We start from the raw sequence: 23,254 nt of genomic DNA on the forward strand, positions 1-23,254 counted from the left end.
ATAAAACAGTCTTATTTCAGGGCATTCATTTTGTAAAATTTTTCATTAACTATACATCCTTTGCACATTTATCATCATATCATCTGTTGCTGCTTTGGTAAAATAAGAGCAATGTGTAAAATTAATAATTTTCTGATGTATAATCATGCTAAAATGATTTTTACAGATTTTAAATCTTTTATGTCAACTATTATTTCTTTAACAGATGAATTTAAAGGTCATTCTTTACTACAAGCAGCCAGAGAAGCAGACCTAGCCAAAGTTAAAAAAACACTCGCTTTGGAAATCATTAATTTCAAACAACCACAGTCTCATGAAACTGCGCTGGTAAGATTTTACTGTTAATCCATTCCTTAGGTCTGCAATAGTAGTGGAGGCACAAAGTGTGATTTTCATTTCAGAAACCTTACAGTAACTTTAGTGTCTGAAATTTCCATTTTAATGTTGGTTGCATTGACTTTTAAATTTGGTTCAGGAAGTAATTGCTTTCATGGGTGAGAGAATAGACATTTGCTCACCCTTGATTTGGGAATTATTTTTACCTGTGTTTTTACCCAACCATATTATAACAAATCTACTTTTGTGGCCAATTCTTTCATAAAATACAAGATGTAACGTTCCCCTTAGAATCTTTTTTTTTTTTTTATGGTTGCTAGGTAAAGACTGTTTGTTTTCCATTAAAGATTAAAGTATTTTCAGTGGTACTTGCATCATCCTTTGGAGCAATTATCCAAGAATTATTCATTATCCAATGAGTTAGTGCATTCATTATAGAAAAACGATGAGTATGAAATTTTTGCTCCAGACTGTACAAATTCTTTTTTAAACTATTCATGTTTTTTCTTTTAAGGCCCTTTCAGAAAGATTAGCTTATTTTCCTTGTCATTGACCACATTAAGTTTCAGGTGTAGGGCTGGTAGAATTATTCCAAAATTCACAATTTAAACATACATGATGCCTCTATCACAGACCTATAAATATGCTTCAGTTTACATTCCCACATATATTCAGCAGAAAAAAAGTCAAGCTGTGGTCAGTTCTTTCTGAAAACGACATTAAAAGAGTCATCAAACTTAAGTGGGCCACTATATGCACACATAAATACATGGCTCTCAGACTAGAGTTCAGATACATTCAAGTTCTCCAGCATTATGCCAGGAGATACTCGAAGCAACAGAGTAAGCCTAGCCTGCTTTTTTGAAGTGTTCGTTGTATTCACTAGTAAGTAGTTTGTTACTCTTAACATTTTAATACAAACATTAATATAAAACAAAAAATACCAAAAATTGTATAAATGTAGGATAAAACATAAAATTTCTGAGAATACATCTTCCACTAAATTCCTTCAAGTTTATTACCTTCTTGCCTGTACCTGGGCATCTAGGCTTCTATAGTGCTTAAAGTAGCTCTGGGGCAGAGTTTGAGAACTTTTGATTTATGTGGCTGACAGCTTAACAAAGGTTTGACTAATTCAGGTGTAGATATTTGTAGCTTTGGAGAGGCAGCATTCTGATACCTTTAAATAAGTATAGATTGGATAATTATTTATTGGCCAAAGAAAAAGAAAGTGTCTCTCTTAATGCTTAACAAAAATCATTTCACCTTAGTTTGAAGGCTTATGTCTTGTACTTCCAGTGTATTTAGGAAGAATTTTATGATCTCTATAATGTAAAATACATCTTTAAGTATGTTTTGACAGAACAATGTTCTAACTAGTCATCAGATGCTATTTAATTCTGAAGTCTACTTGTCAACAGAAGTTTATTAACTTAGCTGTGTTTACTTTACAGCACTGTGCTGTGGCCTCCCTGCATCCCAAACGAAAGCAAGTGACAGAACTATTACTTAGAAAAGGAGCAAATGTTAATGAAAAGAATAAAGAGTAAGTGTAATTGCAGAGGAAGCAGGTCTTAAAGGGGAAATGCAACAAAAGTTAGGAAATTTCTTTTTCTTCTCTCCATAGTTTCATGACTCCCCTGCATGTTGCAGCAGAAAGAGCTCACAATGACGTCATGGAAGTTCTACATAAGCATGGAGCAAAGGTAAGGCACACCTGAAATAAAATGTCAGACTTGCAATTGAGTAGCTAGGTGCTCTTAAGGCTCTTACCATTCTCTCTGATTTTCCTAGAAAAATGAATTTTGTAAAGGACTGTTACCATGTATTTGAAGTCACCTCTTCTCTTTTAAAGCTGATTTAAGTCTTGTTACTAATAAAAATAATTACCTGTGTTTTATTGAACTTTACTATTGTTCTTCTGTAAAGCAGTGAAATGTAGCTATGGTCTTATCATTCGAAATACATTTAACTCTACCTTGTTTTACAATAATACTGGAACTGGTAGGTTTTGATACTCAGCATCATTGATGGTTTATCAGAATAATTTCTGTAAATGATAGAGTATTGCTACTTATTTTAAAGAACATTTTTGTTCCTTTAAACTGGTAATGATAATTATTTTCTCAAATAACCTTGACTCTAAAGAAATAAGAAATTTTGCAGTAACCATTTTTGTTGGCATTGTCTGAAATTATTAATTACTTGAGGGAGGAAGGAAATAAACTGGTTGTTTTTCAGAGGTAACATGAAATTGGAAATTTTTAAATCCTTAAGACTGTGTATTTTAAAGCAGAAGTCTCCAAAGTAGACAGACACTCTATGGAACATACAAGACAAGCCATTGGAAACAGTAAAAAATATTAGAATTTTAGTTTATTAAAATAGTAATTTCCTTATTTCTGAATAACAAAATTAATACCTGCTAATATTTAATACACAGATTGATGCTGGCTCCCTCCTTAGGTCCATGTGTCAGCCTGTCTGAGTCAGATCGAGGTGTTTCCTGGGGAAGAACGGAAGTCTGAGTAGCAAGGGATTGACACTGACAAACTTGCTCATCTGTTCATTTTCAGCATGTTATCATGCATACTGCATTTTACACATGTCCATATGAGTGGATTTATGGATACTATCCTAAATGGTAGATCCTTCATAAGGAACATTGTTTTTAATCCAGGGAATGACAATCTCACAGCATAAAGAGGTTGTCTGACTATTTCATAAATTATCTGACTATTTCAGAATTTCAAGAATTGTCATACTTAGGCGTTGTGCTCTTTTTTTTTTTTAATGAAAATAAGAGGGTCCGAAATTTGTCATCATCTGTGATGACAAATGACTTATGTGTAGGTACTTTTTACATGTATGTAGGTATGTTTTAAAAAAAGAAACATAAACCCTTAATGGCGAATATTACATATTTTAAAGTAAATGAGAAAGTGACTGCATTTTTTTTTTAAAGACATTTATTTATTCATGACAGTCACAGAGAGAGGCAGAGACATAGGTAGAGAGAGGAGCAGGCTCCCTGCGGGGACCCTGATGCAGGACTCAATCTCAGGATCCCGGGATCATGACCTGAGCCAAAGGCAGATGTTCAACCACTGAGCCATCCAGGTGCCCCATCATTGTGATTTAGTAGGCATCACTAACAATGTACTTTTTCCACTGGTTCTACATGTCTCTGTCACATGTTTTGAGCTAATGTGGTCAATGGGACAAGCTACTGAAAATGAACTTAGAATTAGACCTTCAAATCTACATTACTGTTTTTATGTTTTTTTTAAGGTTTTTTTTTTAAGCGAACCAAAAGACATTTTGTAAATTAGTAAATAGGATATTTTTAAATATTTAACTGTTTCATCTCTTTCCCAGCCTTTGTAATTCTCTTTTTGTGTTAAGTTTTGCACATATCCATTATGTATTAGTATAGCACTATTTGTTACAATTTACAAATGAACACAAATATTTATTGAAAGGGTTCTCAAAACATTTCTTCACTCATAAGGTTCACAATCCCAAAATTTGGATATCCTTGCTTTAAAAAGGACCATTGCTGTTTTGTTGTTGTTGTTTTTTTTAAGATTTTATTTATTTACTCATGAGAGACACAGAGAGGCAGAGACACAGGCAGAGGGAGAAGCAGGCTCCATGCAGGGAGCCCAGTGTGGGACTCGATCCCGGGACTCCAGAATCATGCCCTGGGCCAAAGGCAGATTAACGACCAAGCCACCCAGGCATCCCCCATTGCTGTTTTTATATAAAAAGTCAAGATGAACTGGAACAAAAGGAAATAGTTCTATAGATTTATTACCTATTTTGAGAGTATGACTAGTGCATTATTATATAAACAATGTCTTGTTACTCTGTCAAGCAGAAAATACTAAGCTAAGTGGGCTCTCTGCTATACTTAAGAGAATTGTATGTTTATCATTGACCTATTTTTAAAAATAGCTATGGCATTTATAATGTTCTTGAAAAACCATGAACAGTGCCCTTCATTTTTGGAAAATATCTATTGGTTGTCTCCCATGAGTCATTTTATTTCGTGAAGTTTCAATGAAAAATAACATTATTTAATAGCTATCCAGTCAGCATTACTCAAGGTATATGGTTCTCAATCTTTTTCTGCTCTTTATGTTCACATTACGTTTTCATCAATAACATCTCAATCCATCAGTGGAGCACATATAATTTTAAACACCCTGTCAGTAATAGAGAATGACTTTTAGACTAGTTTGCCCTCTCTAGTCCTTCCACTGTAGTTGATCTAAACCGAGAACTTCTATTAAGCACTTTAAAATAGAGGGGAAAAAAACATATTTAATCAGGGTTATGAACGAATAAATACCAATTGCCATCCTTACTCCCTGGTTCCAAAGCAGGCTGCTGTCCCTTAGGGTTGGTGTATATGGTGGCTACTGTCGTAGTAAAAACTCACTGTAAAAACTCAGCTTAGCTGCTGTTGGGCCCTACGGTTTGCTTGCTTAGTGTCCTTTCTGAAGAACTCATGGTTTCAATTTGATTTTTGGACAACTTACGCTTTCCATTTGATTCTAAAAGCACCTTCTGAACAAGGTACTTGAATTAAGACTCAGCTCTCTTACACTATTTCCTCTATCCTGCCTCCTTCCCTACTTCATGTCAAGTTCCCAAGCTAAGGCTAATATATCAGAAAAGGCAGAGAATTTGATAGGGAGATCTAATATCACTAATCTGTCTTACTTAGACAGATAGAACTTAATATTTATGTAAGTCAAAACATTCTTTTGCTTAAAGCTTGATGATAAATAGAAAGTTTAGGTTTGGTATGCATGTTAAACATATTATAACATAGACAGACATACTTTTCACTTTATAGTCCTCTACTTTCTAGTTTTATGAACTTGAACTTCATTTCCTGGAACCTTAATTGACTCATCAGTGATATTTGTGTATTAATACCTCCTCTGTAAGTATTTGTGTGTTTGTGTGTGTAAAAATTAAATGAACTTATGTATATATAAGTATATAGTATAGTACCTGGCATACAAGCAATACTTTAAGCATACTTGTAAATATGAGCATTGTATTTTTTCCATATTTGTCTTTGTAAACATATATTGCATGTTTCCCTTAATTGTCTAAACTTTTATATAAAAGTTATATATCACTTTCTTTATAATTTTTTTTTACTTTTTTTTTTTTTTTACTTTCTTTATAATTTGTTTTGATCCACTAACTCAACAAATACTGAGATACAAAATGATTAAGACTGTAGGCTAGATACTATGGAAAATACCAGTTTGAAAGTTTATGCAACTACCAAACTTGAGCTAATCTTGAATCCAGTTGAGTGGTATTAGCAATGAACAAGGAAGAAAAAGATGAAACCCACTTAAGAGGTGGACTGTTAGAAATTAATCGGGGATTGGAATGGACTTAGAAACTGGTGGTACCATACAGGGAAGTGAGAAAGCTAGAGAGAAATACTGGTTTCCTATGCCTTGATAATTTGGTACTTAGAGTTGATATGATATATAGGAACATGTAGATAAAACTAGCAGTTGAAAATACAGCAGTAGAGTATGAAAGACGGTCTAGGATTAGAAAGATCTTTTGGAAAGCCATTGACATAGTGATCATGTGTTGCAAGGTCCTGGTAGAAAAAAATATGGAGAGTTAAGGAAGGGACCTTTGCAGTTTACCATGTTTAAAGAGCAGCTGCAGGAAGAGAAAATTGACAGGTCTTTCAGTGTCTGTTGAGTGCAGTAGGAGTATGAAGAAGGAACAGGTGTTCAGTGCTGCAGGGAGAAATCAAGGTGTAGGCAATGCCATTTAATTGGGCAATTTTTATACAAAGGTTTTGGCAGCTTTTGAAGGTGGTGTTCCAAAGATACAGAGGTAGAGAATTGTATTTGTTAGGGTTTTGGCAATAAGCACACTCAAAGTGGGTAATTTGAGGAAAGCTTAATAAAGCAATTATATACAAAGGTGGGCAGGGTTTAAGGATATGAGCAAAGGATAGCAGCAAGTGGGGAGATGTTATCAACTCTGGGCAAGGGGCAAGGAAGGGGAGAGGTCCCCGGAAGCCGAGAAGGTAGCTATTTGGGGAAGGCCCCCCCTTTTTTTTTTTTTTAATTTATTTATGATAGTCACAGAGAGAGAGAGAGAGAGAGGCAGAGACACAGGCTGAGGAAGAAGCAGGCTCCATGCACCGGGAGCCCGATGTGGGATTCGATCCCGGGTCTCCAGGATCGCGCCCTGGGCCAAAGGCAGGCGCCAAACCGTTGCGCCACCCAGGGATCCCGGAAGGCCCCCTTTTAACCCTGTAGCCTCTGCAAAAGTTTTTCTAACCCCTCCTCCTCATCTTCCTGCTTCCCACTGGTCTCCTGCTATTGCCTCTCATTGGCCAAATGTAGTAAGAACTTAAAGACCAAAAGAGCTCATTGATATGATCCATACAAGTGAGTTTTCCAGGACACAGAGCAAGTGGAGGGATAGATGTGGATCTGGAGAGGCAAGCAGGCAAATGTTCAGAAAAAGGATAAAAAAATGAATGTCTAGTAAAGAAAGGAGGGTTATAAGAAAATGGGGGTATTAGACACCTCATTTGGAAAAATCTACTTTTAGGAGGGGACATGATGAGATGAACACTGGGTGTTATACTATATGTTGGCAGATTGAATTTAAATAAAATATTTTTAAAAAGAAAAATCTACTTTTATAGTGGAGTAAATTTCTATTTCTAAAAAGTTAATTATCTCTTATCAACCCCCAGCTTTGCAAGATTACTGTAAAACCTAAATGGGAGAGAAATGAAGATTTTATCCTTCTTGTGGCAGGTTTTTGCTTTATTATTGTTAGCTACCCTGGCACTCTATTGCTACTGATTTGTCTACTATCATTATTAAGTAGAACTTAAGTTCCAGCTGCATATGATATTATTAATACCTAAGAATGAAAGGTTTCATTCAGAAGTGGGTTTTTATTCCATACATAAAAGAGCTGATATTTTGTCATTACTCGAGCATCTGTTAAATGTGTGGAGCATGGAGAAATTTCTTTTGATCATTTGTCTTAATTTGACAGATTTATTTATATTGTTTGTAAGAAGAAATTGTGTCAATAGTAATTGGCATTCAACAGGCTTATTTCTCACATTGAGAAGTGATGAAGAGTCTTTGCTCACTTTGGGGAAATGTGTTAGCTCATTATTAGGATTTGATTAATGCTTTTCTAGAGGTGGATTGATAAGCAGTTTCTATTAGCCCTAAGATGTTAAATAAAATGCATTCAAAGCTATAAAGTACCTCTTATAGTTCAAATATCTGCAGTTTGAGCCTATCGGTGTAAAGAGCAAAAGGGCCAGGGTCTGAGAGACATTACAGTTATCAGAAACAGATCATTTGAATCTAGATTAAGCATACATGGAAATCTGTATTATATAAATGTTCGCTTATTACTTCTCTGAGATAACCCATATTGTTATCCCATAGAAATAATCTACAGAAATAGTACCTGACAGTCACAAAAGACTAGAACAAGGAATTTGGAAACTGTTGGATACCTTGACTGCATTTTCTGTCTCTCTTTCTGCAATTGGTTGGGTTTCTTTTCTTTGTTGGTCTTTGTTCATCTATTTCATTCTTCTTTTTATAAACTGTATTTTTCTGTTTTACTTCTTTATGCCCTAAATATGGGCTTTGCAGCCCCTCCTTTATGTGTCTTTGGCTTAGAAATATACCACCGATAGCTACTGTCTCTCCCAAGTCTCAAGGATGAGAAGGGAAGAATCCGAATGAGGCTGTGGTTCATGCGCATAGCCATTGGATTGGCTCCTGCTAGTCTAATCAGCTATGCTCAGAGACTTGTTTCTCAGACAGTTAGGGCATGTGAGAAGGTGAGTACCCTTTTAATAAAACAAAATAAATAGATGCCATTATAATACACCTCTTTTCAGAGAACTTGATTCTTTTAAAATTCCACGTGAATCGTGAAGCTTTGCAAATAATGATACACTCAAGTTCCCCTAGTAAACAATCTAGTTTTATGTCTTTCAAATTATATTGAAATTTAACTTTTTAGACAAATTCTATACTCTTGTAGTGGGTTCACAACATATTAAAGAATTAATAAAAACCTTTTAAAGTGGAGTACCTGGGTGGCTCAGTTGGTGAAACATCCAACTCTTGGTTTTGACTCCTGTCATGATGTCCATCCCACCATGGATAACAATGCTCTATAAATATCAGTAAAAACTTTAAGAGCAAAAAAAAAAATTAAGATCAAATTAAATTACACTCTTACCACAGATTAAGTAAGTCCGTTATTTTCAATATTAAACAATTTTGTCCACACTATTTAACTTTTTTTCCTTCAAATCTCTAGGGAAAGAAGAATGCATTTTTTATTTTTGGCTAGAGAGTATTTTAGTAGTTGGGGCGCCTGGATGGCTTAGTCAGTTAAACATCCAATTCTTGACTTAGGCACGGGTCATGATCTCAGGGTCATGGGATGAGCTCTGTGCTCAGAGGGGAGTCTGCTTGAGATTATCTTTCTCTCTCTCCCCCTCTCCCACAAACACGTATGTGTGCACATTCTCTTTCTCTCAAATCTTCTTTAAAAAAGAATATTTTAATAGTGTAGGGTTTGCTTGGTCTACACACTAGTATGATGAAAACAGATCCTTTATCACCAGAATTTAACAGTTTATTTTCACGAACCATTTAGTCACCAACCATTTTGAACACCCACTTATATAGGCATGATACTTGTTACTAAAGGGTATATATGAAATTTGAATTTGATCAAGAGTCTTCTCTCTTAAGGGACTTAAAATCTAGTAATAATTGTCTTATCCAACACAGTCAATTTGAATAGCTATTGTATAAATTGGAAAGTGATGTATATAAGGGTAGTACGGGTAGACTGCTATTCAGAGAATAGTTACTTCCACTGGTGGTAACAGGATAAGGGAAAGATTAGAGAAATTTCATGAAGGAAGTAAGATTTCAGCTAGGAATGTTCAGGATTAGATATATAGAAATTGGCAAAATACAAATCATATTTTAAATAATGACTCAATCAGGATGGTAAAGGAGTTAGAAGTTATGATTAGTGAGTCCAGTAGGTACTGAAAAGGAGAATATAATGAAAATCTTGAGAAGATATTTTGGAGCAAAGTCTTGGTAGTTTCAATTGGAGAGTTTTGATTTTGTTCTCATAATACTTGGAGAGCCATTGGAAGTTTTTGAATAGGCACGCAGCATGCACAGAATCTTGCTCCAGAAAGATAAATACTTCCTAGAAAACTACAGTCTTCTAGAAAGTCAATTACAGAAATGTAGATTCCAGGTATGTGCATAATATCTGGCATAATGATTTAGCAGTACTCAACAAAATTAGCTTTTTAAGATAGATCATATTTCTTACCTTTTAAAAGCTAAGAGGGTTTTAACATGCCTGCCACCTGTTCCCTGGGTTATAGTCTGTCCACCAGGACATAGACCTATTTTAGATTCCTATCTTTTATTCCTTTCTTGTAGATTATTAATGCCTATCATTTATTTATTTATTTATTTATTTATTTACTCACTCACTCTTCATTTCACTTGCAAAGTGTCCTGATTTGGGAGGAAATTACATTGTCATTCTAGCTAAAGGAATACAAAGACTGTTTTCAGCTCTGAACTTACTTGAAATCCAGTTTAGATTGAGATATACCCATATATTCAACAGCTAAAATAGAATTATGAGTTAACAGTAGATGGTTAATTACAGAAATGTCACAGAACTGTTGTGAGTGATATGGACAATGGTAGCTTTAAGTTTAGGAGAGAGATAAACTCAGTCTCGAGGTTAACACTTTGAGACTAGGCTATTCACACTGATTCCAATATTGAGAGATGCCCCTCACCCATTTCCCTATAGTCTGCTCGCTAGTTTCCAAGATTGTTTTGGCGTGTTTAAATCATACTTTTATATCCTATATATTTCAGGCCAAACGCCATTGTAGCTTTATGTCATTTAGCTAATTACCCTCTGTAGGAAAGCCATTAATTTCTACTCAAACAAATAGAAAAGCATGCGTACCTCAGGTGTTTAATCTCTAGATAGAAGGGGAAAAAGGGGAATATGTTTTATCTCTAAAACTACCAGATAATGTTTTTCTTCTGACACCTTCTGAATATTTATCTCAAGCTAGTCCTGTCCACACATTATCACACATTATATGTAGCATTTTTCTTATTTGAGGCAGTTTTTGTACTTTGGTGAAAATTATCTCCTTAGCACTGAATGGTAAGAATCTTTGATGACACCCTCTATCATAGCCTTATGGTAGAGATAGGGATGGAGGGGAATAGAGGACCAGATCTAAAGAAGACTTGATCAGAAAATCGATGTAACACTCCCTATTTTCTTCCAGAAGTGTGTATGTTGGTGATTGCAGATTATATATAATTACATGTAATTAATTATATATATAAAGAATTATATATATATAAAGAATTGTATCTCTTTAAAATATGAATAATAAATTGATGATATATATAAAATCTGTCAAACACATTTTTTAGGTTAAAAACACAAAACTTATGGAGAGCAATACATACATATATGCATATAGTTATTTAATTTGAAAATTCTTAGAAAAATCCTTGTGAGTGGCAATCTCATTTGGTTATCTGAGCTTAAGTCAGCATTTGAGTGCTTAATTATATGTATAATACTAGACTCTATTTTTTGGTTTGTTTCTTTTCTTAGAAGCTTGATTCTTATCTAATAAAGAATATTTTAAATGTTGTTAAGCCTGTTTTTTTGACTGAGTGAAGAACTTTCAATGTGTGAGTCAAAATTGTCAAAGCCAAGAGGACAAAAAAACCAATGTTGTCATGACTTTCAGGTTGTCATGGACTTTGGTTGGCCTTTTTATTCAGTGCTTTCAATTACAGATTTGTGAATAACATGCCCATATCATTTAATCTCCTATATTTCTCTATCAATAGAGTAAATTACTATCAGTTCCCATTTCTGTAACTTATAGTATGGTATTAGAGTAATAAATCCAAACCTATGGGAACCATTAAACAATTAGAGTTCCCTATGACTCTCTGGAATCATAATGAAATATAATCACACTAGCTCCAAAATATCATCTTTTTCACTGTGAAACTGAATTAGAGCAGCAATGCAAATCCTGCCAGATAACCCATTTTAAAAATCGGGGTATGGGGATTGACCTATAGTCCTATAAAACAGTTATTTCTGCCCTCTAAAAACAAATTTATCACATACCTTGGAAGGCACATACACTTTGGCTTCCTTGCCTTGAACCACTTCAGAATATATATGTGGAGGGAAAAAAAAGTAGATTGACCACTTTGTAGGGAGCCCTGATTATATTCCATGGCTGGTTGGTAAAAAATAAATAAATAAATAAACCAAGGCAGAACATTAGCATGTTGATAAAGTTAAATATAAGAGGAAGTTAGGGGGGAAAAAAAAAGAAAAGAAAAGAGGAAGTTAAGGGATCTTAATTTTTGTTTTCAATTTTGAATCAATTTAACGATCAGTAATAACTCTGACAGCCAATTTCTCATCAATCATTTTTCCTTTTCTTCTTTGCTTCAGAACAGGGATCAGCAAACATGTTCTTAAAATTCTAGATAGTAAATATTTTTGGTGTTGTAGGTACTTATATAACCATTTTAAATGCAATCATTTAAAAATATAAAAATCATTCTTCGCTTGCAAGCAGTACAAAATAGTCAGCTGATTGGAATTGACCCATGGATCACAGCTTGCCAACATCCTCTACAGAACTCTGTTTTGTTCAGATTTGGGAGCTTCACAGAAGGCTGATCTCAAACAGTTGTGGTAATCTTATTCTCCTTGCTAGTGACTGGTATAGGCGTGGGCTTGGGAGGCATTTCTGGCCCTAGCCATATTAATCTGCTGGGAAAGGTTTCTTCTCTTTTCCAATAGATGTATAAAACATCCTTTTTGGCTTTGGCTGAGATTATACGGAGCTGATAGCATAGAGCTGCCACATAGAAAGACAAGCCTGGAGTCCTGAGATTAGAGAATCTGAGAAATGTGACATTTGGGTCTAGTGAGGAATAATCCTTCCTCACAAAAACCCTTGTCTAATGTCTGTTTAATATTTTCCCTGGCATCCGTTGTTGTTCATTCTCTGAGTTATACAAAGTATCACCAAATTGTTCTAGTTTTGTTGTCTTTGTTTCCATGGAATGAGTCCTTCTGATCATATGTTGATATTTCTCTACAACTAATCCCAGCGCTTCAGCTTTGTTGTCTGATACAGAACTCCATAGATACTCTTTTGTTGTTATGATAACTCTTTAGAGTTTGAGTGGAAAATTCCTAATAAAAAATATATGCATTTTTCTAAAGCAAAGAGTTTTAAATTAACGCCCGTCTGTGTTGTACTTTAAGAAAGTTTGGTTTTCTGAAATACTAGAATACAGTACCACCTATGGGAGTGAGTAAATGCCTTATATACATAAACAGGGATGAGGACATAAAGTTTCAGTATATGATCAAGGTTTTAACTTTCTAGCATTATCAATTGGCCCTCACCAACTGGTTGGAATTTTTTTCAGCTAAACATAAAAAATTTATAAATTAACAATAACTGTGATTTATACATTATTCTATTTTTTTCACTTATTCACATAAGCTATTCACATAGCTCCAAGCTGTGTCCTTCAACTTTGTATTTCTGGGGTTGAGGATGACAGAGGGGAAGAGTTATATTTAAGATTAAGTCATAATTTTGTGTTTAAATAGATTGCAATTTGCATATAGCATCTAGCACAGAGCCTAACATTAGTAAGGGCTTAATAAATGTTAGCTGCATCCCTTCCTTATGAGACTTTTTAGGAGGTAAACAACTTAGTTCTAATTTCAACAAGGGTGTAAGGAGTGTGAAACAGAGAATAATAGCTCGGTAGAGAAATGAGAATGTGTCAGTGGAGCTGCATTCAGCTGCATGTCAGGACCCTCCAAAACTGAGAAGGGGAGAGGAACAAGAAAAGTGAATGTAAATAATAGTGAGTGGTGATTTTTGCCCAGTTTTGCTCCAAGAATGTATGCCCCAGAGTGAGTGAGAGACAGAAGGGAAGCTGCTGTTTTCTGTATTGCTCTGTATCACTATGCATATGTATAAGGCAGTCTCTCCTTACACAGTGTGTTTTTAAGTGTTTAAAGATATTGTATGACTTTGGTATTCAGTTGATCTGCTCACACATTGAAGGTAAAACTGGTGAGTGTTGAATTTACTAAGAAACCTTAGGTCTCTGTACCATTACATTGCTAGAATAATGTTGACCAAAGGCAAACTTTACCTTTGGCAATGACTTTAGAAACTAACACCTTCATAAAATAGGGTTCCAGTGTAATCTAATAAAGCTGGAGCATAGTAAGCCTATCGAATTGTGATTTTTTTTTCAAATTATGATTTTAAAATATAGTAGAAATGGGGCACCTGGGTGGCTCAGATGGTTGAGCATCTGCCTTTGACTTAGGCCATGATCCCAGGGTCCTGGGATAGAGCCACATGTCAGGCTCCCTGCTCAGTGGGGAGCCTGCTCTCTTTCCTTCTGCCCTTCCTTGCTTGTGCTCTCTCTCTCTCTCTCAAATAAATAAATAAAATCTTTTTAAAAAATATATAGTAGGAAGTATAAAAGTAAATTACAGATGGTCTTAATTGACAGCATTGAGGGGTCACTAGTTTGAGCTGAAAAAGAACTTGGTAATATCTGTATTTTGAAGTAGTAATTCTCAAACCATGTTCCCATGATTTAAGAAGCTGTCCTGAGGATTTCTGTCACTACAATTAAATAATTTAGTAGGTTCCTTATCAGATTTACAGAGAACTGTTAATGATCATAATTTCCCAATTTTAAGTTTTTCTCTTACAGTGAGGTAACAAAGGAATGTTCATAGAAAAAGTCAAGAAGTTTAGTTTGGTAGCTTATGTTTTCCATCAATACATGCTAATAATGGCTGTGCTTTTATGTTGCCTGTATATAAACAGTCACTTTTCTGGTGGCAAATGAGATCTAATTAAATATGTCAGTATTTCATGGCAAATTTTGTTAAACACCATTAAGAATTTAGATAAACTCTTGCCTGAACAAGTGTGACAGCCTTACTTAAAATGATGAAAGACTGAAGACATGGAGATCAGTCATCTTAAATCTTTTCTGTCCTTAATTTTGTATTTGGTGGGTATATACAAATGCTTAGAATAATCTGCTAGCATATATTTGAGAATTTACTCCCTTAAGAGGAGCTTTCTAGAAGACCCAGAAGATCTATATAATGCAATCCATACTCTCAATAACCATAACAAAACCTAGCCTAGTGTTAATAGTATTAATTTTTCATGAGTATTCAGAAAGGCAGTAATCATCAAGCCTTCAGGTAATCAAGACTTCTTAAGAAAGATGAAAGTTGCACTGAATTACATAATCCAGAAAGATGAAGGGTTTCTTTGAAAGAAGCAGTATGTACAATGAACATGGGCTTTGGTCTGTTTGAAATAAAAGGTATTTACTGGGGCATCCTGGAAAACAGGTTTGATTAAATTATGAAGCTGATCCCAAAGTTGAATGTTATCATAAACAGTCTTCAAACTAGCTAAATTATTCTTCCTTGATAAGTGTTCAAAGTTTTAAAATGGAACATTTGAATCTTTATTTTTGGGTGATTAAATGTATTTGTAATTCAGTGAGGGCATTCTATTAAAATTATTTACTAAAATTAGAAAAGAAATGTGGGGCACCTGGATGGCTCGGTGGGTTAAGGCTCAGGTCATGATCCCAGGGTTCGGGGATCGAGCCCCACATCAGACTGCCTGCTCAGTGGGAATCCTGCTTCTCCCTCTTTCTCTGCCTGCTTCTCTCTCTGCCTGCTGCTCCTCTGCTTGTTTTCTCTCTCTCTCTCTCTCTCTCTCTCTCTCTCTCTCTATCTCTGTCAAATAAAAATCTTTTTTAAAATGTAATTAGCAATTTTGATTGTCTTTGCTTACATATTCTGTTGTCTTTATTTTACGGGAGCAAGTTTGGTAAAACCCATTCATCCAAAAGAATTTCATGTGTATCTTAGATGTGGCAGGCAGTGAATGTCAGAGTCCCAGCCCTAGAGACCTTACATTCTAGTTGTTGAGTGTAGTGGCAGGAAGTGGAATGACAGGAAGACAGTCATTCCGAGAGGGGATGAGTATATTGTAATTTTCAGTAAAGGGGTCAGAAAAGGATAAGTAAGAAACTGATATTTTTTCAGAAGCGGTAAACAAAAGTTAATAGTAAATAGTCTGTGGCATTTTTCAAAACACCTTGACAATTTATTTTTCTCATAAGAATGTATTTGCTAGGGTGTAAAATGGAATGAGTAGATACTCAATTGTGTGCCCACCCAACGATTTTTCAGATGAATGCACTGGACACCCTTGGTCAGACTGCTTTGCATAGAGCCGCGTTAGCAGGTCACCTGCAGACCTGCCGCCTCCTGCTGAGTTACGGCTCTGATCCTTCTATCATCTCCTTACAAGGCTTTACAGCAGCACAGATGGGGAACGAGGCCGTGCAGCAGATTCTAAGTGGTGAGTTAAAATAAATAAACAGTACATTCTGTGCTTCCCATTTCATGTCCACTGATAGAAACAGACAAATTTTGCACTACTCATTTTAAGGAGCTCTTTAGAATGCTTTCTTTGCCTGAATATTTTTCATAACTTTCCTTGTTTGCAGTTTAGCCCGAGCCCCGCCCCCCCCCATCAATTTTTTTGGTGGAGTGTGAGGTAGGTGTCATGAGAAGGAAGCATACTCTTTTTTTTTTTAGTTTTAAATTGAAAACCAGACTCATGAGTTAAGTTATGATTAAAGGAGACTTAAAGCTCATATAAACTGTGGAATTATGGCAGCTCTAAAACCTATCAAATAGAGAAAACTAGAAATCATTCATCTGGTAATGGTCTTCAATTAATTGTTCTTATATATGTGATAATCTGACCTGCTTTTTTTTTTATAATTCCTAACTTCATTACACCATTATGAGATTATCTTGTTTTTTTCTAGCTTAAATATAATTATAAAATCTTGCTGAATATCAGTGCCTACCTAATACAGTATTAGATATTTTAACTATTTAATTGATTGAGGGAGGTCAAACACAGAACTGACATGAGAGTATATTAGTTTCCCAAGCCCCCAAATTAGAGGAAATAACACAGTCTTGCTATTAAAAAATGGTGAGCTAGATACAAAATTATTAGTATAATTGACTCTTGTTTCCCATCCCTTTCATTCTGTCTGTGGGTTATATCTGCTCTAGGACATAACAAACTGGAAGAGTAAAATGGAGAAGGAAGCCTTAGAGACTAGGAATGTCAAGTCCTAGTTACTTTCTTCTGCCTATAACCCGGATTTCTTTACTCCATCAGATACAGTGCCCTCCCCCTACTTGTCATAATGAATATTTTATAACATCCCCTTTCCTTATCCAGAAATGAAATTTACAGATACTGTGGCCTAACTGTATACTTACCTTCTAAAAACTCTATATTAAATGCCTTAACTAAAATACAGAGGGAAAGTGAGAGTAAGTTGCAGTAAAATAATTTATAATTATTGTAACAGTAATAGCTTGGACAAAACTACTCTAGAAGACAAAAGTATACCCCACAAATTTTGAAGGGTTCCCCAAAATATAGCACAGTTGAGGATTACACCTCTATTCTGAAATAGGGAGCTTTCCAGGCTTGTGAGCTCACATATGTTGTTAGGTCTGAATCAGAGATAACCAGCCTCAGAAGAGTATCTGTACCATATTTTAAAAGCTATTACTTATGATTTACTTTCCTCATGCTAGTTCATTCATAGATAGTATCATTCTACTTCACTCTTAGATGGTGATCTTGAGACGGTTGAAGTAAGCCCTGTGTAGGACACCTTTACTATCAAAACTAAAAAGATCTAAAGGAATGAAATTTCCTATTAGAGGATTGCAAGCTTGAACTATGAAAAACATGACTTCATTTAACTTCTGTTTCTACAAAGCAATAGGACATTTACTTAAAGAAGATTATCATGCTTTGACTAGGAATTCTTTCTGCCTTCTCAGTAAATTCTAATATAATTTCTAAAAGGTGTGACTTTTGTTAAAGCATTCTAAATGTTTTTCTTCCACTTTTTGCCAAGAACCATTTAGTGCTGAATTTTAAGTTAGATTTTATAAGTTATAACCATAGATCAGGCAAACAGACAGCTATCACATTAAAATTTCTAATAGAATTATGCAGAATTTTAGAGATAATTGACAAAATGGAAAAGATGGAATAAATTAAGCAGATTAGATCCATTAATGCTATTTAAATGTCTTCTAATGCAATGCAATTAGACTATATGACTTCTGATAAAAGATAAATACTGAATCACAAATGAAATATTTTATTCAATTATTTTGATAATTCTTCATAAAAGTTTGTTTGGAAGATAAAACATATATAGGTAATTAAATGCGTAACATACAGGACGCCTGGGTGGCTCAGCAGTTGAGTGTCTGCCTTCGGCTCAGGTCGTGATTCCGGGTCCAGGGATCGAGTCCTGCATCGGGCTCCTATAAGGAGCCTGCTTCTCTCTCTGCCTGTGTCTCTGCCTTTCTCTGTGTCTCTCATTAACATATAAATAAAATCTTAAAAATAAATAAGTGAATGTGTAACATTGGACATGCCAGAACTTTTTGGTTTAATTCTTAATATTCTTTATTGATCTGGAAAAATAATACAGATAGTAGAATTATATAGTAAAATCTTGCCCTTAGAAAGGTTTTGGAAATAGGAACTGTTTTTTGTTTGAAAAAGGATTTAGGGCAGCCCGGGTGGCTCAGCGGTTTAGCGCCGCCTTCAGCCCAGGGCGTGATCCTGGAGACCCGGGATCAGTCCCACGTCAGGCTCCCTGTATGGAGCCTGCTTCTCCCTCTGCCTGTATCTGTGCTTCTCTCTCTCTCTCTCTCTGTCTTTCATGAATAAATAAATAAAATCTTAAAAAAAAAAAAGGAAAAAGAAAAAGGATATAATTTTTTAAACAAAGATTTCTGTGGGAAATTTGTGTAGTCTGTGGACCATGTGCTAGCTGAACTTTTTGATTATACCTACATTTACAAATCAAATTCTAGGTTATATGTATAGTGACTCCTAAATGAATGCATCAATCACATAGGGTATATACTAAGTTATTGGAGTTCTGTTCTGGGTAACCTTTTAACGATGCATTTAAATACACCTGTTACCAGGTTTGATATCAACTTTTAGAAACCTGCACTTCCAGCTTCCAAGTCAGTAATTGCCAATAGTTTACCTTAATAAAGTTTGAATTGTAAACTATTGGCAGTATTTACGTCAAAGTTAATGTCAGATAGTAGTGTTTCTAAACCATCGTTTTAAAACATCCTTTCAGAAGATCTGACTTTTTTCTCTAGGCCTGCTTTCTCTGTACCTGCTCTATCTGGTATGGTAGCTACTAGCTACATGTAGCTAAATTTAAATTAGTTAAAATTAAATAAAAGTTTAGGATCTGCTCAGCAGTTGTCCTAGCCATATTTTAGGTACTCAGTAGCCACATGTGACCAGTGGCTACTATATTAGCACAGATAAAGAGCATTTCTAGTGTCACAGACAGTTCCTTTAAACAGAAGTTTGAGGCTAGACTTGACATGAGTTATTCTGTTTGTTCCAGTATGGTTATCTCATTACTTTTACCTAATCATTTATAGAGGTAAGGATTTGGGAATTTATAATAGCTAAACTAAACACTGAAATCCCCATTTGCATTTGCACATTGAAATAAGCCACGAAGACCGATTACCAGTCCAGTAAACATCCAGTCTACAGGAGATTTAAAAAATAATAATAATAATAACAAACTGCCTTCCAGATTTGAAACTTTAGGTTTGGGATGTTATTGTTTTCTTTTCTTTTCAAACTTTTCTTTTCTTTTTTCTTTCTTTTCTCTTCTCTTCTCTTCTCTTCTCTTCTCTTCTCTTCTCTTCTCTTCTCTTCTCTTCTCTTTTCTTTTCTTTTCTTTTCTTTTCTTTTCTTTTCTTTTCTTTTCTTTTCTTTTCTTTTCTTTTCTTTCTTTTTTCTTTTATCCTGGTGAGCCAGAATAGAATTGGAGAAAAAACTAGAAGCAAGTCATCTTTAGTTTTTGACTCTAGGTGAAATCTTTAATTTCATACTCTGCAAAAGCCAGTGTGCTTATAGGAGAATTTATTAATATAGTACTTAGCATATCAGCCACTCTTCTTTTATGTATGTTGGCTTTTAACTTAAGTTTTATATCCTCCTTTTAATTCTGCATCTCTTTGTACAAAGTTCCTGATGTGTGTTTGTCTGTGTGTGTGTGTATCTGTATATCCTTTCCCCTAATACTTTGTCACATTGTTTCTAAAAATGAGTCTGTTCTAAGCCTATTCAGGATTTATAATGGATGCAAAACCCTATAATTTGTACAATAATGAATCAATATCTTTAAATAACTACTTTCTGCTCTTTAGGAGTAAGGATTTCTCCATAGTTCTCAGAAGCATTCTTAATATTTGCATAAAAACTTTTGCTTGATTGTAAAATATACCCTTTTGCAAGTAATCTGCATCAAGACCAGTGTGCCAATTTCAAATTGCTCTTAGAATTAAAACATTTAGCCACATTAATTGTATCCCTCAAATGCTAGAGTCTGAAAATATCCAAAGGTCTAACTCCATATATATAAACAAGTGTCATTTTATTTTGTTGAAATGATAAACCTAAAGGAGTACCTACAGATATCTGAAGGATGTTTCAATGAGTTTTACCAGCTGCCAGAATCACTGTCACAGAGAAGTTATATATACACAGACTTTCTCACCCATAAATGCAGCCATGGCATGCACAGTGAGGATGGAAGAAAGTAAGACAAGAAGGAACAGGATAAAAGGCAGCCAGAGAAAGCCATGATAGGCCAAACTCACTGACCCCCCATATAAAATAGCATGGAAGTCAGTTCAGCAAATGCTTTTTGAATGTTCTTTGTGAAAAGGAACATGAAGAAGATCAAGACCTGATTTCTTTCCTCCACAATTCTACAAACTAACAAATAATAAACCCTCTTCTAAAGAAACATATTTATTGATATTTCAGAAATGTACCTCATCATATGAAATACTCTCTTCTTTTCCTTGCTTTAATCTTATCATTTTACTTAAGTATTATCATGACTAAATAAACACATGGAAGAGTTCTCATAGCCTATTCTGTAAAACAATAGTCTCCTGAATGAAGCACTTTAGACTAGAAAGAGCTCAAGTATTTCTTCTGAAATCTAAAACCTTTTCATAACATCACTTGATCTTCCTACGTAGACAGTGGACTCAAGAAAGGCATCTTTGATCATAGGATAATCCTCTTTCGGATTTAAGAGAAACCAACACTGACTTTTTAGGTGCAAAAACCAAGCTGTTAAGTGGTCTGCTGATCATCACCATTACTAGTCAAAATCCAAGTGACTTCATTCCTTTTGTGTTACATGAGTTTGTATATACATGCTCATTATAAAGGCCACATGTAATGTCCACAAATGTATTTTGAGTAATCTATGGTGTTATCTTTAAAAAAATTATGTGAGCCAATGTGTAATGAATTTTTGGTTTGTTTATATTGTAATAATCAAAACACTTTTGTTTGTTAGCCACATACTTCTAGACCTAACAGCCTAATCTGATTATATTGTATTTAGCATTTGTGCCACACCTCCCAATTGTACAGACATTTTTAATTGCATTTCCCTGAAGCCATTCAATGAATATGAATTAAACAAATTTCTGTGTTTAGTAGGCCTTTTTTGTACACTGATTATATTTTTCTGAGATCACTGATTTTGGAAGTAGTCCTTATGTTTCATATTGAGGAAGTCAAGGCCAAAAAAGAAAGAAGCTAGACATTAAGTACTAGAAGTTGAGTGCCTTCCCTCGGTTTACACAACAAGCCTTCCCTCAGTTTACACAACAAAATCTATGGCAAAGCTTTGCTACCATACTTTGTAAAGCCAAAGTATCATGGAGATGTTTTTGATATCATGCTCCTATGTTTCTTTATTCCCTTTTGCCAAGTGTTGGCCAAAAAGTTTAAAGACTAGAATTGTACAGTTGGAGAAGGATTTGTGTGTCTTTGAATTTATTTAAATGTAGCTTTAGGACAAGATGGATGTGAATTGAAACAAGAAGCCACTTTTTTCTTATCTGAAAACTATTGAGAAAAATCCATAGATTAGACCTCAGGAATTTCTGACCTCTTAGTCTCTCTTTCCATTCACCAAATAATTTTCCCATCTTAACTCTGTGATTTCTTAAAAACCAACAGTAGTTTTTCCTCTCTTTTATTCAGAAAGTACACCTATACGCACTTCTGATGTTGACTATCGACTCTTAGAGGCATCTAAAGCTGGAGACTTGGAAACTGTGAAGGTAAATCACTGCTTTTAACGTCTCGGTAGCACTATTGAAACTTTGCTAACCAGTACATTTTAAGCTTCTAAGTGAAACTATTCAAATCCGAACAATAAAAGGGATGAACAAAGTAGATCCATAAACAGGAGAGCTCTTTAACCAGAAAAGATTTTCTAGTATGTGCTTTATATCCATTAAACCACTTTAGTCACTTTCCTTCCGGTTATATGACTCTTTTATATCCACTTATATTAATGAAAGTGTTATTTTTAGCCACATTTGTAAATTTCTAAGCTAGTTCAAGCCCAGGTAATAGTACAATAAAGTTTGTAACAATGTTTCTTCAAGTTTTCTATTAGATTCTCATAATTGCTCTAGAAAAGCATTCTTATAACAGCCTTTATTTGTGATATAGAAACATGCAATTATAAACATTAACATTAAATTATAGATTTAATTTTTTTCAAATATAAAATGATATTCTGATATTGAATATGCTTTTTTAAAACACATACTTCCTATCTGTAATCACCCATGTAGAGGTGAAGGTAGAGATAGAGGTTTTATTCTGATTTGGGGATTTGTCTTACAGTTTTTCTTTCTTTCTTTCTTTGTTTCTTTGTTTCTTTCTCTCTTTCTTTCTTTCTTTCTTTCTTTCTTTCTTTCTTTCTTTCTTTCTTTTTTTGAGGAAGGCTAATTGTCAAATTGGTACTGACAATCATACTAGGTTATTTTTTACAAGCTAAATTTTATTCTTATTAAGCAAACTAGCAAACTGATGTAACATTCTTGCTGATGTATACTGGTTGAAAATGACAGTAAACACTTTCAAGCTCTGTTGCCTAGAAATTCTTTTTTGTTTCAGTATGTGCCACTTCTAACATCTCTTCCATCATGCAAGAACATCTAAAGTTATTTAAAGAAAAATAGTAAATTTCAGTTGTGTAAACTGAGGAGAAATTTTAAAGTTCTCTTAGATCTAAGGCTATGTACTTTTTTTCTTATTGAAATTACATACTTTTCATCATTTGAAATGTATCCCAATAAAAGAAAATCTTTCAATATAAAAGTGACCAGGACTCCTTTTCTGCATCACAGCATGATAATCTCAGGACTTGCTACATGTGCCTATTATCATTAAATGAGTAGTTTAGTATTTTCTTAATAATGTAATTTTTAATTCCATATGTTTTGTATGTGCTGGTAGGCAAATCTAATACAGCTTTCAGGTTTCCTAAACAATCCATTCACAATAAAAACCAACCTATTTTTATGAATGGAATGGAAGTGGCAGAAGAAAAAGCAAAGCACAAATTAAGTGAGAATTAAGCATGGTAAATTTCTTTCCCTAGAGGCTTCAGAAAGTATTAAAATGTTAGAAATTAGAAGAAAAAGCTGTGTGCCGAGTAAAGGATTTGAAATTATGAAA

General features: G+C 34.5%; 1 protein-coding gene across 1 annotated transcript in view; it reads left to right on the forward strand.

Annotated features, from left to right (window-relative positions):
* TNKS (tankyrase) overlaps window positions 1–23,254 on the forward strand; it is a 212,390-nt gene that overhangs the window by 141,259 nt on the left and 47,877 nt on the right. Inside the window, exons 9-13 of the mRNA XM_041753371.1 lie at window positions 206–327; window positions 1,791–1,882; window positions 1,964–2,042; window positions 15,778–15,949; window positions 21,764–21,843. Coding sequence (XP_041609305.1) covers window positions 206–327; window positions 1,791–1,882; window positions 1,964–2,042; window positions 15,778–15,949; window positions 21,764–21,843 — 545 coding nt within the window. The remainder of the gene's footprint in view (window positions 1–205; window positions 328–1,790; window positions 1,883–1,963; window positions 2,043–15,777; window positions 15,950–21,763; window positions 21,844–23,254) is intronic.

Source organism: Vulpes lagopus, chromosome 4, assembly GCF_018345385.1.
Source record: "Vulpes lagopus strain Blue_001 chromosome 4, ASM1834538v1, whole genome shotgun sequence".
Classification (NCBI taxonomy): domain Eukaryota; kingdom Metazoa; phylum Chordata; class Mammalia; order Carnivora; family Canidae; genus Vulpes; species Vulpes lagopus.